The 18,265-nt window shown below is 42.6% G+C and overlaps 1 protein-coding gene across 2 annotated transcripts in view; it reads right to left on the bottom strand.

The window, feature by feature from the left end:
• LOC309566127 (uncharacterized protein) overlaps positions 1-18,265 on the bottom strand; it is a 102,261-nt gene that overhangs the window by 22,489 nt on the left and 61,507 nt on the right. For both annotated transcript variants that reach the window (XM_082271183.1, XM_082271184.1), the window contains exon 2: positions 7,899-8,776. In XM_082271183.1, coding sequence (XP_082127309.1) covers positions 7,899-8,770 — 872 coding nt within the window. In that variant the 5' untranslated portion in view covers positions 8,771-8,776. The remainder of the gene's footprint in view (positions 1-7,898; positions 8,777-18,265) is intronic.

Here is an 18,265-nt window from a genome sequence, read left to right as displayed (position 1 = left end):
TTCCCGCCGCCGAGACGAGGGAGAAGGACCCGCCGCAGAAGAGGAGGAAGAAGCTGAGCCGCGCCGCCGCCAGGTAAGTTTGAAGGGAGCAGGCCGCCCGCCGGTTCCTGCCGCCGAGACGAGGGAGAAGGACCCGCCGCAGAAGAGGAAGAAGCTGAGCCGCCCCGCCGCCAGGTAAGTTTGAAGGGAGCACGCACGCTGGCACTCTGCAATCATTGGGGGACAATGCTGGCGCTCTGCAATCATTGGGGGAAAATTCTGGCACTCTGCAATCATTGGGGGACAATGCTGGTGCTCTGCAATCATTGGGGGACAATGCTGGCACTCTGCAATCATTGGGGGACAATGCTGTGGCGCTCTGCAATCATTGGGGGACAATGCTGGCACTCTGCAAACATTGGGGGACAATGCTGGCACTTCGCAAACATTGGGGGACAATGCTGGCACTCTGCAATCATTGGGGGACAATGCTGGCACTCTGCAATCATTGGGGGACAATGCTGGCACTCTGCAATCATTGGGGTACAATGCTGGCACTCTGCAATCATTGGGGGACAATGCTGGCACTCTGCAATCATTGGGGGACAAAGCTGGCGCTCTGCAATCATTGGGGGACAATGCTGGCACTCTGTAATCATTGGGGGACAATGCTGGCACTCTGCAATCATTGGGGGACAATGCTGGCGCTCTGCAATCATTGGGGGACAATGCTGGCACTCTGCAATCATTGGGGGACAATGCTGTGGCGCTCTGCAATCATTGGGGGACAATGCTGGTGCTCTGCAATCATTGGGGGGCAATGCTGGCACTCTGCAATCATTGGGGGACAAAGCTGTGGCGCTCTGCAATCATTGGGGGACAATGCTGGCACTCTGCAATCATTGGGGGACAATGCTGTGGCGCTCTGCAATCATTGGGGGACAATGCTGTGGCGCTCTGCAATCATTGGGGGACAATGCTGTGGCGCTCTGCAATCACTGGGGTACAATGCTGTGGCACTCTGCAATCATTGGGGACAATGCTGTGGCACTCTGCAATCATTGGGGACAATGCTGTGGCGCTCTGCAGTGATTGGGGACAATGCTGTGGCGCTCTGCAGTGATTGGGGACAATGCTGTGGCGCTCTGCATTGAAAGGGGCTCGCACGCTGAACTCTGCATTGATGGGGGCACGGAACAGTTGCATTGAAGGGGGCACGCACGCTGAACTCTGCACAGTGTTTATTGCATTGAAGGGGGTACAGCACAGTTGCATTGAAGGGGGCATGCACGCTGAACACTGCATTGTGGGGGCACAGCACAGTGTTCATTGCATTGAAGGGGGCACAGCACAGTTGCATTGAAGGGGGCATGCACGCTGAACTCTGCATTGTTGGGGCACAGCATAGAGTTCATTGCATTGAAGGGGGCACAGTGTTTATTGCATTGAAGGGGGCACAGCACAGTGTTTATTGCATTGAAGGGGGCACAGCACAGTGTTTATTGCATTGAAGGGGGCACAGCACAGTGTTTATTGCATTAAAGGGGGCACAGCACAGTGTTCATTGCATTGTGGGGGCACAGCACAGTGTTCATTGCATTGAAGGGGGCACAGCACAGTGTTTATTGCATTGAAGGGGGCACAGCACAGTGTTTATTGCATTGAAGGGAGCACAGCACAGTGTTTATTGCATTGAAGGGGGCACAGCACAGTGTTTATTGCATTGAAGGGGGCATAGCACAGTGTTTATTGCATTGAAGGGGGCACAGCACAGTGTTTATTGCATTGAAGGGGGCACAGAACATTGTTCATTGCATTGAAGGGGGCACAGCACAGTTGCATTGAAGGGGGCATGCACGCTGAACTCTGCATTGTGGTTGCACAGCACAGTGTTTATTGCATTGAAGGGGGCATAGCACAGTGCTTATTGCATTGAAGGGGGCACAGCACAATGTTCATTGCATTGAAGGGGGCACGCACGCTGAACTCTGCATTGAAGGGGGCATGTACACTGGTCTCTGCATTGAAAGGGGGCATGTACGCTGGTCACTGCATTGAAAGGGGGCATATACCATCTCCTGTACCATGACCTGTGACATGCCTATACCATATCTGTGCCATGCCTATACCATCACCTGTGCCATGCCTGTACCATCACCTATGCCATGCCTATACCATCACCTGTGCCATGCCTGTACCATCACCTATGCCATGCCTATACCATCACCTGTGCCATGCCTGTACCATGACTTCAAAGTCACGCAATTTTTTACTGCGTTTTTTGACGCGAAGCAATACCTATTACATTTTTCTTTTTGCGCCCCCCAAAAATTTTGAGCACCAGTCGCCACTGTTATTATCCTGAGTTTTGGACTCTAGATTTTGTACTATGCTAAACCACTCACATTCATCTAGAAACTTTTTGTAAATGAACGTATGAGTCAGACTTCACATTGACTCCCCTTGCACTTCTCTCCTCTTCTCTCCGTCCACTTTTTTTAAATTTCTTCACCCTCCAAACCCCACCCTTTTCTTTCCCCCCACCCTCTACACTACCCACCCCTAGTCCCCCCTTTGTTACTGCACTGCATCAGGCACTTATCACACTTGTACCTCACAAAGGGGTCTTGCATGGCCCCAAAATATTGCATCTTAGCCATTGTGGTGTGATCACTCTAATAAACTTTGGAAGTGATCTTGAAGATCTATGCTGTGCTGGCAATATATCCTTTAGCAGTGTATACACCCAAGCTTTCTTCAACCTTGCCCTTTTAAGTCAGGCTTACTGTTAAGCAGGATAGGGAACTAAGCACACTATTTGCCACAGCACACATTACTATTTTTCTCTTTTTAGTGTACCCAGGGATGAAAAGTAGAAACCACAGTGCCTACTAGTATGAGAGTGAGCACCAGAGGGTTTGCAGACTATTACAACTATTGCACAGTTCTTTGTAAATGCTCCTAGTAGGTGAGTAGCAATGATGATTATTTTTTTTGTTTGTAAATGCCAGAATTTTGGGGACAAAAAAGCAGAGTGTCATGACTGAGTCTCTGTGCTTCTCTACACAATGCAGAAAGATCATGGCTGGTGGGAGTGGCCAGCAGGGTGTTGTACATAGCTTCCTGGAAACATCAAAGCTCTCTCTTTTCAAGCAGTAGGCTGGCTCTCTAGAGGAGTTATGCAAGTTGATGTCAGTCTGGAAAAGCAGGTATTCCTTGGAAAATTGTATTGGCATGCATACTGTGCTATGTAACGCTCACATATAATGCTGAACCTCCATGTCTGAAAGAATTGAAATCCAATAAATGAAAGGTGTAAGGCTGAAGTGGAAAGGGCTAGATGATGCTGGATGATCTCTTGGCAAGAACGAGACAGGCTCTATCTGACTTGATGCAACTTCTAATGCACACTGTGAGAAGCTCACAGTGTACAGTAAATTCAAAGTAAGCAATTTTAGTACTGGGAAGGAACCTGTAGAACTGTTTAAAATTGAAGCTTCAAGGTCAATTAAGACAAAGCAAACATATGAGCCTCATGCACACAGGGCGTTTGAAAAATCAAGCTGCAAAGCCAGCTGTAAACACATGCTTTTGGAAGCGTTTTGTATTGGAGTTAATGCAAGTTTTAGCCACGTTTAGCAGTGTTAGTGTTTTGCAGCCTTTCTCTGCCCTCTTTTATTTTCCAACCTCAAATCCAACTACTACAGCTTAAAAACGTCTGACGTGGCCTAACGCTGTATGCAGCCTTTAGCCGCGTCAGACGTTTTTACATCTTAAGGCTGCTGCTCCAGAACGCGATGGACCTGGGTTTTTTTTACAGCTTGAAAACGCCTATGCCACTTACAGCTCCTAAAAGCCTATATGTGCATAAGGCCATAGAATAACATGGAGGGGCGTTTTTAGGCTACAAAAAAAAATGTCTGACGCTCCAAAAAGCAGCTGTAAAAATGCCCTGTGTGCATGAGCCTTATACTCACCTCCCTGCTGCAGCACCAGTCTGATGATGCAGCTGTACCTTGCCGGCTCCTTGATCGCTCTGTCCTCAGGTCCGCACTGAGCAGAGAACGGTGACTGTCAGTCTCCCCAGCTCACTAGAGCTGCTGGCTTAGGCTCTCAGCAGCAGGCTAATAGGCTTAAGCCTAGTACACACAATGAGATTATTGGACAAATGATTGTCCTTTTTTACATGCTAGTCTCCATATCGAAAAAGGAATAAGTTACTAAAGTACGAAAATTCTCATTCGGATGAAAGCTGTGTACTAGCAATCAGATTATCGGATGATCGTTTCAAAAGCGGTATTTTTTGTACGATATATTGATCGTATGTACAGGGCTTAAGCCACCTGCCGATCAGGCATCCAGGCTGATTCTGACATTATTGGATCTGGATCTTTTTACACTATGCAGCATCTCGTGCACTCCTGTGACCCACAAAAGTATTGCCACAAAAGCTTTGGCTATACTTCTCTTTTAACTAGGTTATTGAGAAACATAGCCAAGACAGCTATTCTTGTAAAGAGGAAATTGTCAGACATTTCAGTAAACTGCCTAACTTACTTTTGACTGATGAAAGACAACATTTTTAAAAGTATTTTTGTAATATTTTCCAGTCTCATGAGTTTTAAAAGTAATTCTTCTTAGGACCTTTTAAATTATGCTTTTTGGCCATACATCAATTCAACACAAATATATTGTGAAAAGCAAAAAATATTTTGATTTTTTTTGAGCTAGTCAAACTAAAGCCTAGTACTCACTTGTAGTTTTTTTGTCGTTCAACCCAGCAGGACTGAACCAAAAAAACTGACAGCTCCAAAGGAGCAGCTATAGGAACAATGCAATGTTAGTACAGCTAGTACATCTTCCTTGCTGTGCTATTGTGTTCTGACAGGGGGACAGTCCCCTTGTCAGGACACTCCGGTCAGCTCTCTCAGCCATTGGCTGAGAACGCGGATTGGGAGCCGGTCATGCCCCATTGACAGAAGCCTGGCCAAACAGGCGGCTTCTGGCAGACCAGATGCCTTGCCCCACAGCCAACATTCTGCCTGTGTGCACTAGGCTTAACACTGGAATATATACTGCTCAAAAACACTTTTTATTCAGAGTATAGCATCAAGTCCATGAAACTCCTGAGATATTGATCCGGTCAGTAAGTAGCAGAAAGGGTTGGTAATCAGTTGCAGCTGCTTTGGTGTTAATGCAATTAACGTGCACTAGATGGGCAACAATGAGATGACCTCCAAAAAAGGAATGGCACCTTTTCTGCCTGTTTTTTTACTAGTTTTGCATTTGGCTGTTTTTTTACTAGTTTTGCATTTGGCTGGAGTCAGTGTAACTACTGGTAGCATGAGGCGATACCTGGACCCTATAGAGGTTGCACAGGAAGTTCAACCCCTCCAGGATAGCACATCAATACTGTCATTGCCAGAAAGTCTCAAGCGAACAGAAGAGATTCCAGGAGACAGGCAGTTGCTCTAGGAGAGCTGGACAGGGTCGTAGAAGGTCCTTAAACCATAGGCATGAATGGTATCTGCTCCTTCTTTCAAGGAGGAACAGGATGAGCACTGCCAAAGCCCTCCAAGATGATCTCTAGCAGGCCATTGGTGTGAATGTCTCTGACCAAACAATCAAAAACAGACTACATGAGGGTGGCCTGAGGGTCCGACATCCTCTATTGGGCCCTGTGCTCACTGCCCGGCACTGTGGGGCTTGATTGGCATTTGCCATTGGACACCAGAATTGGTAGGTCTGCCACTGGCGCCCTCTGCTTTTCACAGATGAGGGCAGGTTCACCCTGAGCACATGTGACAGATGTGAAAGGGTCTGGAGATGCCGTGGAGAACGTTATGCTGCTTGCTACATCGTTCAGCATGACCGGTTTGGTGGTGGGTCAGTGATGGTCTGGGGAGGCATATCCATAGAGGGACGCACAGACCTTACAGGCTAGCTAGACAATGGCACCCTGACTGCCATTACATATCGGAATGAAACTCTTGGACCCATTGTCAGACCCTACGCTGGTGCAGTGGGTCCTGGGTTCCTCCTGGTGCCTGACAATGCCTGGCCTCATTTGGCGAGAGTATGCAGCCAATACCTGGATTATGAAGGAATTGATACCATTGAATGGCCCCCACGCTCACCTGACCTAATTCCAATAGAACATCTCTGGGACATTGTTTCAGTCCATCTGACACTACCAGGTTGTACCTCAGTCTGTTCAGGAGCTCAGTGATGCCCTGATCCAGATCTGGGAGGAAATCCCACAGGACACCATCCGTTGTCAGGCATGCATACGAGTATGTGGGGGCCATATAAACTAATGAATACCAATCTGAGTTGCTGCAATGGAATTTCAGCAAAATAGAATAGCCTGCTGCATCATTTTTTCACTTTGATTTTCCAGTTTCTTTGAATTCAGCCCTCTGTAGGTTGATAATTTCATTCCTAACACATTACCCAGTCCATATCAGTATACTGTAGATATCTAGCATGAGATTTTCTCCCGTTGAGTTCTGATGTGTTTTCAAAGTGTTCATTTAATTTTTTTTTTGTCCTTAAGCACTTTACCGCTGAGTACCGTAGTACTACTGCGGCAAAGTGGCTCTTGTAGGTCTGACGACGTAGACCTACGTCGCCAGACTCCTCCCCCTGTAGGCGGCGCTCGCGCGCCGCCGGAGGCGCGCTCCTGCTGTTTTCATTCACAGCGGGAGTCGGGCCAGGGGAGGAGCAGCGGCGATCGCCGCTGCTCTGCCCCGATCGTCGGGGAATCCAGTTTGGAGATCCGCCCGCCTGTGTAAACAGAGCAGGCGGATCTCCTCAGTGACAGGGAGTGACAGATCGGAGTGTTCAGCATAGCTGGACATCCGATCTGTCCCTGTCTCACACAGTCACCTCCCCCCACACACGTCAGTAAGCACCAGGCATACATTAACCCCTCCCGCTCCAATAAAATTAACCCCTTCCCTGCCAGTGTCATTTTTACAGTAACAGTGCATATTTATAGCACTGATTACTGCAGTAATGTCACTGGTACCCCCAAAAGTGTCAAAAATGTCAGTCAAGGGTCCGATCGGTCCGCCGCAATGTCGCAGTCCCGCAAAAAAAAAAACGCAGATCGCCACCATTACTCGTTAAAAAAAAAAACACCAAAAATGACAGAAATCTTTCCCTTTGTTAGTAAACGCAATAACTTTTGCGTAAACCAATCAAAATACGCTTATTGCGATTTTTTTTACCAAACATGGGTAGCAGAAAACAAATTGGCCAAAAATTAAAAAAAAATTGGTTTTTACATCTTTTTTGGGGGGAATTTCATATAAAAAAATGTTAAAAATATTGTTATTTTTTCAAAATAAACGCTATTTTTTTGTTTATAGCGCAAAAAGTAAAAATCACACAGGTGATCAAATACCACCAAAAGAAAGCTCTGTTTGTGGGAAAAAAAGGACGTAAATTTCGTTTGGGTACGGCATCGCATGACCGCGCAATTGTCAGTTAAATTCGCACAGCGCCGAATCGCAAAAAGTGGCCTGGACGTAAGACAGCAAAATGCTCCGGTGGTAAAGTGGCTAAACAGCTGACTTATTGTTTGGAATATTGACTCTAATTGCTCACTGAAAATATCCAGTTTCTAGAGGTCCACATACTTTTTCTATAAATGCTCATTTTGTTCATGACTATATGGTAAATAGTCAGATGTTGTTGTGTGCGTGTGTGTCTTGTTTTTTTATTGCTTTTGTGAATATCATTAAAATAAAATGTTCCATTTATTTAATTTCCTTTACTTTCATTTGGAAGTACTTCCTTTACTTTCATTTGGATTCTTAAATTCTGTGTCAGAAGTTATATTCAGCATTTTCTATAATATATTACTCTAAATATGATGTTAGTTGCTACGTCATGCTATAAAGTCAGTACCTTACCTTGGTGCTTCTGGTTTGCTTTGGTCTTTTGAATATTCATAAGGTTTTGTTTTTGTTTGCAAGTGACCAATAAAAACATTTTCATAGTCTTGCCTTGGGCCTTGGTTTGAAGTTGATTCCATAACATTTGTATTTCTTGTTGTATAGCGTGGTTGCCCATGAGAGGGGGACGTCTCTGTGTCAGTCTTGCTTCCAAAATCAGCTGAGTTTTTCTTCTTCCACAGGTACAGAGTCACCCCACCAACTATAAGGCACACAGCTAATATAGGCAGCACTATGTACAGAATCAAATAGCCTTGTGAAGCACAATTTTTTGCAATGAAATCACCAAGTTTTTCAGAACTTGATGAAGAGTGTGATATACATGTCACAGAAAGCTTTGAGTAGTCTGTCAAGTTGTCATTTAGGTGCTGCATTATACTGTTAGCCATATCACATTCGCAGTCTACGCTTAAATTACGGAGACTAGTGTGAAAAACACTTGATGGAATTTTAGATAGCAGATTTCCGTCAAGTTTTAGCGATTGCAGATGGGAAGAATTGCTAAGAAAGTTTTCTGGCAGCTGTTCCAGAACATTGTTCCCCAAGTTAATTTCTTTAATAGCTGTTGCGTCTGAAAGGAAATTTTCTGGTAGCTGTTTAAGTCTATTGTAAGACAAATCTAATATCTGAAGAAAGGTATAAGGCAAAGCTGGAATTATATTCTCAATGCTAGCGTTGGTCAAGTTGACAGTTTTACAACTTGTAAAATTTGACCACTGTAGAGATTTACAGGTCTGATTTGCTGACTTTTCACATTTGTTTCTATTGCAGACTTCATCAGCATCAGTAAGTGTGTTGGAAAAGATCATCATCATTATTAAAAGCCACATCTTCTCCTGTAGAAGACAAAGAAAATGACACATAAGAATGCCTACTAACAAATACAAACTTTAACAAAACAAATATAACTTTAGGTTACAGAGAGTGAGGAAAAAACATAGACAATAAACACAGTGAAAATATTTGTTATGATTGCTTTAGTAACATTCTTAGTCAATGCAACCTCCAACTACATTTCGGACATAACAGATTGTAAAAACGGAATACCGTAAGCCCAATACACATTTCTATAGTACCAGTTGCACAACTGGTATACTTCATCCAAAAGTGTAACCACTTTGCATTTGGGAAGTATCTAAACCTGTAGTGAAATGGAACAGCAAAGGGACTGCAATTTATTCTGTTTTACTAAAATGATTTGGTGAGACCAAAGTACTTATCCTCTGGCAGCAGCATTTCTTTTTTTAAGCAGTTTTTCTATACTGAAACTTTCTGGAAACATACATACATCAAAAACAGTTTAGTGACATCTGCTTACCACACACCCACAAAAAAATTGGCTTTCCTCAGAAGGGACAGCTTTCACACCCAAAGCACACAAAAAAAATCTATCGTTATCACAATGCAACACAATTGTGTCTGTCCTGATACCAAAATTTGAAATCATTTTTAGTTAAACTCAATGGAAATATTACTTTTTCAACCAAACTATGTAACCGGCTGAACATCAGGAAGAAGTTAACTCTGTATGGCTACAGTAGTAGGTTCACAAATCAAGTCCACATATCAGCAAGACAGCCATTATCCCAAGAGACAGCCTTTTAAAATATAAGCAATTTAGGACAGGGCCCTGTGCCCCCCTGATGGGAATTTATCAGCTGTAGGTGTCAATCCTTTTCAAAATCCTAAATGAACTCCACTCAGTACTAAAAAGGTGACAGACTATGGGGGGAAAGGGGGAACGCAGCCTAATTTCTTAATATACAGTATCTCACAAAAGTGAGTACACCCCTCACATTTTTGTAAATATTTTATTCTAACTTTTCATGTGACAACACTGAAGAAATAACACTTTGCTACAGTGTAAAGTATTGAGTGTGCAGCTTGTGTAACAGTGTAAATTTGCTGTCCCCTCAAAATAACTCAACACACAGCCAACAATGTCTAAACCACTGGCAACAAAAGTGAGTACACCCCTAAGGAACAATGCCAAAGTGTCAATATTTTGTGTGGCCACCATTATTTTCCAGCACTGCCTTAACCCTCTTGGGCATGAAGTTCACCAGAGTTTCACAGATTGCCACCGGAGTCCTCTTCCACTCCTCCATGACGACATCATGGAACTGGAGGATGTTAGAGACCTTGCGGTCCCCCGCCTTCCATTTGAGGATGCCCCACAGATGCTCAGTAGGGTTTAGGTCTGGAGACATGCTTGGCCAGTCCATCATCTTTACCCTCAGCTTTCCTAGCAAGGCAGTGGTCATCTTGGAGGTGGGTTTGGAGTTGTTATCATGTTGGAATACTGTCCTGTGGCCCAGTCTCTGAAGGGAGGGAATCCTGCTCTGCTTCAGTATGTCACAGTACATGTTGGCATTCATGGTTCCCTCAATGAACTGTAGCTCCCCAGTGTCAGCAGCACTCATGCAGCCTCAGACCATGACACTCCCACCACCATGCTTGACTGTAGGCAAGACACACTTTTCTTTGTACTCCTCACCTGCTTGCTGCCACACAAGCTTGACACCATCTGAACCAAAGAAGTTTATCTTGGTCTCATCAAACCACAGGACATAGTAATCCATGTCCTTAGTCTGCTTGTCTTCGACAAACTGTTTGCAGGCTTTCTTGTGCATCATGTTTAAAAGAGGCTTCCTTCTGGGACGACAGCCATGCAGACCAATTTGATGCAGTGTGATCCTCAGAGAGTTCTTTGCCATGAGGGGCCATGTTGAACTTTCAATGACCAGTATGAGAGTGAGAGAGCGATAACACCTAATTTAACACATCTGCTCCATGGTCACACCTGAGACCTTGTAACACTAACGAGTTACATGACAGAAAATGGCTAATTGGGCCCGTTTGGACATTTTCACTTAGGACTGTACTCACTTTTGTTGCCAGAGGTTTAGACATTATTGGCTGTGTGTTCAGTTATTTTCAGGGGACAGCAAATTTACACTGTTATACTAGCTGTACACTCACTACTTTACATTGTAGCAAAGTTTAATTTCTTCAGTGTTATCACATGAAAAGATATAATAAAATATTTATAAAAATGTGAGGGGTGAACTCACTTTCGAGAGATACTGTATATATTTGTCCATCAATACTGTCCCAAATAATGCTGCTTAACATTTCTTTACAGTGAACCATCTATTTAAAGCGGAGCTCCACCCAAAAGGGGACACTCCACTTATCGGCCTCCCCCCCCCCCTCCGGGGCCAGATTTGGAACATTTCAGGGGGGAGTGGGTAAGCGGTTTTGACAGGTAGAAGTATTGGCTGGGCTGCAGCGAGATCACCCAGAAGTTTGCCCCCCCCCCCCTCCTTCCCCACCGCCGGGCTATCAAGAAGCACAGCACGCTTCGCACATGCACAGTAGGGAATCGGCTGTAAAGCTGCAAGGCTTCACTGCAGGTTTCTCTTACAAGCAATGGTGTTGGCAGCACCCGATGGAAAAATCGGCTGGGGTGAAGACATTGCTGGATTCCTGGACAAGTAAGTGTCCTAATATTAAAAGTCAGCAGCTATAGTATTTGTAGCTGCTGACTTTTACATTTTTCTGAAGGAGCTTGAACCTCCTCTTTAACCAATTGCCGACCAGCCGCCGTAGTTTTAGTGTGGCAGGTTCGGCTCTATTACGCGAAACAACATACCTGTACGTCACTTCGTGTAACAGACAGTGGGGGGAGGCTAGAGGGGGAGCCAATCAGTGGATGTGATGTCTGCCAACCACTTGAGATCTCTCCCCATGGAGACAGAATGGTGGTCTGCTAATGTAAACAAGGCAGAATGCCTTTCTGTCGGAGATAAACACAGGGATCCTGTGTTCCTACTATTTAGGAACACAGGTCTATGTGTTCATCCCTTGATTACATCCCCCACACAGTTAGAAAACACTCCTTAAGACCACACAACCCTTTGATCGCCCCTGGTGTTTACCCCTTTCCTGCCAGTGCCATTAGTACAGTAACAGTGCATATTTTTAGCACTGATTACTGTAGTAATGTCACTGGTCCCCTCGTAAGTGTCAAAAGTGTCAGTTAGGTGTCTGATCTGTCTGCTGCAATGCCGCAGTCCTGCTAAAAATCACTGATCGCCGCCATTACTAGTAAAAAAAAAAAAAATTTGACATAAATCTATCCCCTAGTTTGTAGACACGATAACTTTTGCACAAACCAATCAATATACACTTATTAGAATTTTTTTAACAAAAATATGTGGCAGAATACATAAACTGATGAAAAAGTTAGGTTTTTTTTTTTTTGGATATGTTTAATAGCAGAAAGTAAAAAAATATTTTTTTTTTCAGAATTTTTGCTCTTGGTTTGTTTATAGCGCAAAAAATAAATACTGCAGAGGTGATCAAATACCATAAAAAGAAAGCTCTATTTGTGGGAAAAAAAGGACATAAATTTTAATTGGGTACAGCGCCACACAGTAAGTAACTGTAGTGCCGTATCGCAAAAAATGGCCTGGTCATTAAAGGGGTAAAACCTTCCGGTCCTTAAGTGGTTAAGGTCAGAAAAATTTGATCATGTTTATAAATGTAACTTAATTACATTTAAATACCAAGCATACATTTCCAAATGTGAGGTTTGCATTAGTCAATTTTTTGCAAGGATAATTTAGTTGCATTTATAGTTGTCTTTAGTTTGCAGAGATCCACCAGGAACAATAAAAAAATTGCGTCACTAGGCTTAGTAAAAGATATCTAAACCCACACTTCATGATGACCAAATAGGAACACATACTTGATCAGACATTGCTAACACTGGGGAGGATCCTTGTTTTAACTACCTTATCCTTTGTTTGAAAAGTTTAGTGTAACCTAGTTGGGATATTAGCCTTTGATATCCAAGTAAATTACTCTATCTCTTCTTACAAGTGTACCATGTACCCAACCTGCTACCACTGGCCCTCTATCTTACACTATGCATCCCTCATTGTTCCCAGCATTCAATTTATAACTTCAGCCTCTGCATAAAAAGATATTCCTTTGCGGTATATTTTACCAAAACTCGTTAACGTCAGGTAAAAAAAATGACCGGTCAACATTATTCTCATGTACAATTCGTGCTTTGTGTAGATTGGGTAGCCACATGTCATTTTCACATTTAATAAATACATTCTCTCAATCTTTTTTTTTAACACCATTTTATTTTAATAACACATTGAGGTCAATATGTTTTCATATATAGGTTTTCATGTGGGATTCACAAATGTATTCACTTTTATAGTTACGTATTTGTTAAGTGTCTTTTTATATGTATCTTTGAAACCACTTTTTCAAAAATAGCATTTAGTAAAATGTAATTTATGTATGTGTGCTACTGTGAGGTTAATGAGTTATTTATGTTTTTATGACAATAAGTGGAGCTCTGCCCACTGTAAAACTCCTAGTCTGCATATCTGTGTTTTGGGATTAATTAATTTTTCGGCAGCTAGATCTTCACACCTGTGTCTGCAATAATCTAAATTAAAAGATACACATAGCGGTGCAAGCAAAAAAGGCGTAGGAAACTGATAAAATGTCCATAGGGTAGTCATACAGACTACCCTTGTAGTCCTTGTTGTATGTGGGGAACAGTCTTTTTACTCAGGGCCAGCCTTGTGGGGAGCGGAAGCAAGCTCCAAACACGTAAGAAAACAGAGAAAAGACAGGCACCTCTGAGTTAGGACTGTGGAGATTTATTGTGGCAAAGTACATTAAAAACGTACATGGAAGTAAGTAAATGCAGGGGCACAGATGATCCAGTGTCCGGGGTCGGCATGGGGCCTCTTCTTGGGTCTGCTGTGCTCGCTCATCTCGAATTCCTGTCCGGCAGGAAGTGGTAATGACGTTGGAGAATGGTCCAGACCCCGGACTCATCCAGATCAGGGCTCTGTGTAAACCATGCCATCATTCCAGGACTCCTTGTTCTTCTTTACACTGAAGATAGTTCCTAATGACATTGGCTGTATGTTTGGGATTGTTGTCCTGTTGCAGAAAAAAATTGGGTCTAATCCCATGATGCATAAGTATCTGTCTGTATTTCTCAGAATTGAGGACACCATTGATCCCAACCATAGCTCCAACTCCAAAGAAATGCAGCCCCAAACTCGCAAGGAACTTCTATCATGCTTAACTGTTTCCTGCAGGCACTCCTTATATTACCACTCTGCTGCCCTTCAGCGAACAAATTGACTCATCAGTCTAGAGCGCCTGCTACCAGTTTTCTTCACCCCAGGTCAGCCTCAAACTTGACCAGCACTGCATTGACACCTGGCAGATAGCATAAACAAGTGATATATATATACAGTATATATATATATATATATATATATATATATACATATACAGTATCTCTATAGTAGTGTACAGCTTGTATAACAGTGTAAATTTTCTGTTCCCTCAAAATAATTTAACACAGCCATTAATGTCTAAACCGCTGGAAACAGAAGTAAGTACACCCCTAAGTGAAAATATATAAATTGGTCCCAATTAGCCATTTTCCCTTTCCGGTGTCATGTAACTCGTTAGTGTTATAAGGTCTCAGTTGTGAATGGGGAGCCTGTGTTTAAATTGGTGTTATCGCTCTCACTCTTTCATGCTGGTCACTGGAAGTTCAACGTGGCACCTCATGGCAAAGAACTCTCTGAGGATCTGAAAAAAAAATTGTTGCTCTTTATAAATAAATAAAATAGGCCATAAGAAGATCGCCAAGACCCTGAAACTGAGCTGCAGCATGGTGGCCAAGACCATGCAGCTGTTTAATGGAATGTTCCACTCAGAACAGGCCTCACCATGGTCGACCAAGAAGTTGAGTGTACGTGCTCAGTGTCATATCCAGAGGTTGTCTTTGGAAAATAAAATAGATGTATAAGTGCTGCCAGCATTGCTGCAGAGGTTGAAGGGGTGGGGGGTCAGCCTATCAGTGCTCAGACCATACTGCATCAAATTGATGTGCATGGCTGTCAGAAGCCTCTTCTAAAGATAATGCACAAGAAAGCCCGCAAACAGTTTGCTGAAGACAAGCAGACTAAGGACATGGATTACTGGAACCATGTCCTGTGGTCTAATGAGACCATGATAAACTTATTTGGTTCAGATGGCGTCAAGCGTGTGTGGCAGCAACCAGATGAGGAGTATAAAGACAAGTGTATCTTGCCTACAGTCAAGCATGGTGGTGGGATTGTCATGGCCTGGGGCTGCATGAGTGCTGCCGGCACTGGGGAGCTACAGTTCATTGAGGGAACCATGAAAAGCCGACATGTAAATGTGACATACTGAAGCAGAGCATGATCCCCTCCCTTCGGAGACTGGGCCGCAGGGCAGTATTACTACATGATAACGACCCCAAACACACCTCCAAGACAACCACTGCCTTGCTAAAGAAGCTGAGGGTAAAGGTGATGGACTAGCCAAGCATGTCTCCAGACCTAAACCCTATTGAGCATCTGTGGGGCATCCTCAAATGGAAGGTGAAGGAGCACAAGGTCTCTAACATCCACCAGCTCCGTGATGTCATCATGGAGGAGTGGAAGAGGGCTCCAGTGGCAACTTGTGAACGTCTGGTGAACTCCATACACAAGAGGGTTAGGGCAGTGCTGGAAAATCATGGTGGCTACACAAAATATTGACATTTTGGGCCCACTTTGGACATTTTAACTTAGGGGTATATTCACTTTAATTGCCAGCAGTTTAGACATTAATGGCTTTTTGTTAAATTATTTTGCAGGGACTGCAAACTTACACTGTTCTACAAGCTGTACACTCACTACTTTACATTGTAGCAAAGTGTCATTTCTTCAGTGTTGTTACATGAAAAGTTATATTAAAAGATTTACAAAAATATTAGGGGTGAACTCACTTTTGTGAGATATTGTATATATATATATATATATATATATATATATAGAGAGAGAGAGAGAGAGAGAGAGAGAGAGATACATATACATATACATATAGATATATATTATTTGTAGTAACTACAGTTCAGGATTGATTTTGGTTAATTATGTTTATGTAAGTAAAAGTTTTGCTTTGATGCTACTCTTACAAAACACCAAAAACACAATAATGACTAAAAAGTTAAATAATTATACATACTTTATCTTTTCTATATTGTTCCAGTGCAGCATACTGGTTTCCTTGCCAATGCAGATTTTAGCCAGATCCTATTTGCAAGTGAAACCACCAACCACAAAATGTTTAAAAGGAACTAGGCCCCTAAAACTGCTAATCTTAGTCTGCTATAGCACATTTGCATCTCCTATTACATAAATTAGAAATGTGCTCCAAGAACTGAAATAGGGAACTACAGCTCTAAATCCAAATTACACCGCGGATTTGATACTATGTTTAGTTAAAGTGATATGCCTTACATAATAAAAAGAAGAGCAGTCCATAATTTAAGCATATTTTTCAGGGCAAAGTAAAAAAGACATTTGCAGTACATCTTTGAAATATATGCACATATTGTGGGGTGTTCTATGAAAGCATTGGGCCTGTGTGCAAGATCATACCCTAGACCTGCCAGTAAAAAATCAAATGAGGTGCGTGTAGTATGCCATGGCCATAGTACACCAGGTTCGGCTCCACAGGAGGATACTGAGGTTCATGGCGAGGTCATGGGTTCCTCTGGCAAACGCCGCAGGTGATGGCAAATATATCGAAACATACAAAAGAAGAACACTATAAGCATACAATTTGACTGAATGTATATAAAATCATGTATCACAAAGATAAAAAAGGAACAGCATTAAATATATTGAAAAAGTATAATGAAAAAGTATATACCTCCAGATATCTGTTTCTATTTAAATTTCTTTTGTGTGTGTTGGATGGTCAGCCTAGCTTCTACTTATTAAAAAGTTTGCCGTTTGTATCTATGTGAAACAAATGCCCACCAGAGGGTCTAGAACACAAATATTATAAAACAATGAATAAACCCAAAATTAGTGCACATAACCAATATTAAAAAGACACATAATAAATGTGTTGCGTGGTATCGTGACAAATTTTTAATAAGTAGAAGCTAGGCGGACCATCCAACACACACACAAAATAAATATATAAATATAAAAATGCTTATAGTGTTCTTCTTTTGTATGTTTTGATATTTGCCACCATCCCTTTTTTGGGTCATGTGACCCTTGGGGTTTGAAAGAGTGTATCAATGCGCCTTACTGAAATATTATATTTCATAATACATTCCAGCTCATGCCCACTTTCCAATGGAATGTGGTCCCTTGCACTGACATTAACGAGTCAGACTAACACACCTCATTCATACATCCTTTGACACTTGGCAGTTGTATTTTTGCATATAGACGACAGACATTGATAGGTGTTTTACACATTAAACACCTTTCATTCATTCATTTGGACACTTAACAAGTTAGGCTTCGCATAGAGATTACAGACAACACCTGAACACAATTGACAATTGCTCACATTAACACATCAGACAGCTGAACACAGACGGAGCGGCTGTTCCACAAACATAATTTCAGACACGAGACACCCCACATTGACAGAGATGTATGGGGAACACAAGGGCCTTCTCATGTATTGTTTTTGTGGAGATATGTTCTATTGTTAAGTTGACCCATGAATTGTAACTGGTTTAAACTGGGTTTTGCCGCTCAAATTTCCTTTAAATGTGTGAGCCAACTTGAAATAAATCAGATGTGTCTACGCTAAGCTTAAGTTGCTATGTGTCGTCGCATCTCCTGGCCAGCAGACGGAGAATTCATTACACAGGGGGAGTTAGGACTGAGGGGCCGTAAATCATCTTGTAATTGCCTCCTGACAAGATTGAGCTAACAGTTTGGTGTCGAGAAGTTGGGATCTGCCATAACACAGTACTGGGTGAGTAATTATTTTTTTTATTATTGCCACCCTATACTGTCAGAGCAGATTAACGGTACCCGGTTTGTGCTATTTTAGCGCCTCCCAGGAATCTGATATTCCTAAAGAAAATAGGGGGTCTGATACCCCAGGGTCTGATACCCAGTTACAAAGCAGTACTGTGTGTGATAGTGAATTCTCCCTCTAAACCTTGTATATTTGCTGTATAGACATTTAAGTGTATTTTTAGTCGTTATATAAGATTGCATGCCATTGTATAGATGTATGTGGAGATTGTATGTGATATTAAGCTGAGCTTGAAGGTATAAACTTGCCCACAAAGGATAGTTAACAGCAAACCATAAATTGGGTGTATATAAATCTGATTATAAAGACGCAGGAAACCACATAAGTTGGAAACTAGGTTTTCCAATAAAGTCTAAATACTGACCTCACCATCCCTATATATATATAAACCTTCAAACTCAGCT

The sequence above is a fragment of the Pelophylax lessonae genome, assembly GCF_965119305.1.
Source record: "Pelophylax lessonae genome assembly, chromosome: 1".
Lineage (NCBI taxonomy): Eukaryota > Metazoa > Chordata > Amphibia > Anura > Ranidae > Pelophylax > Pelophylax lessonae.
This window is presented reverse-complemented; position numbering and strand designations above follow the sequence as displayed.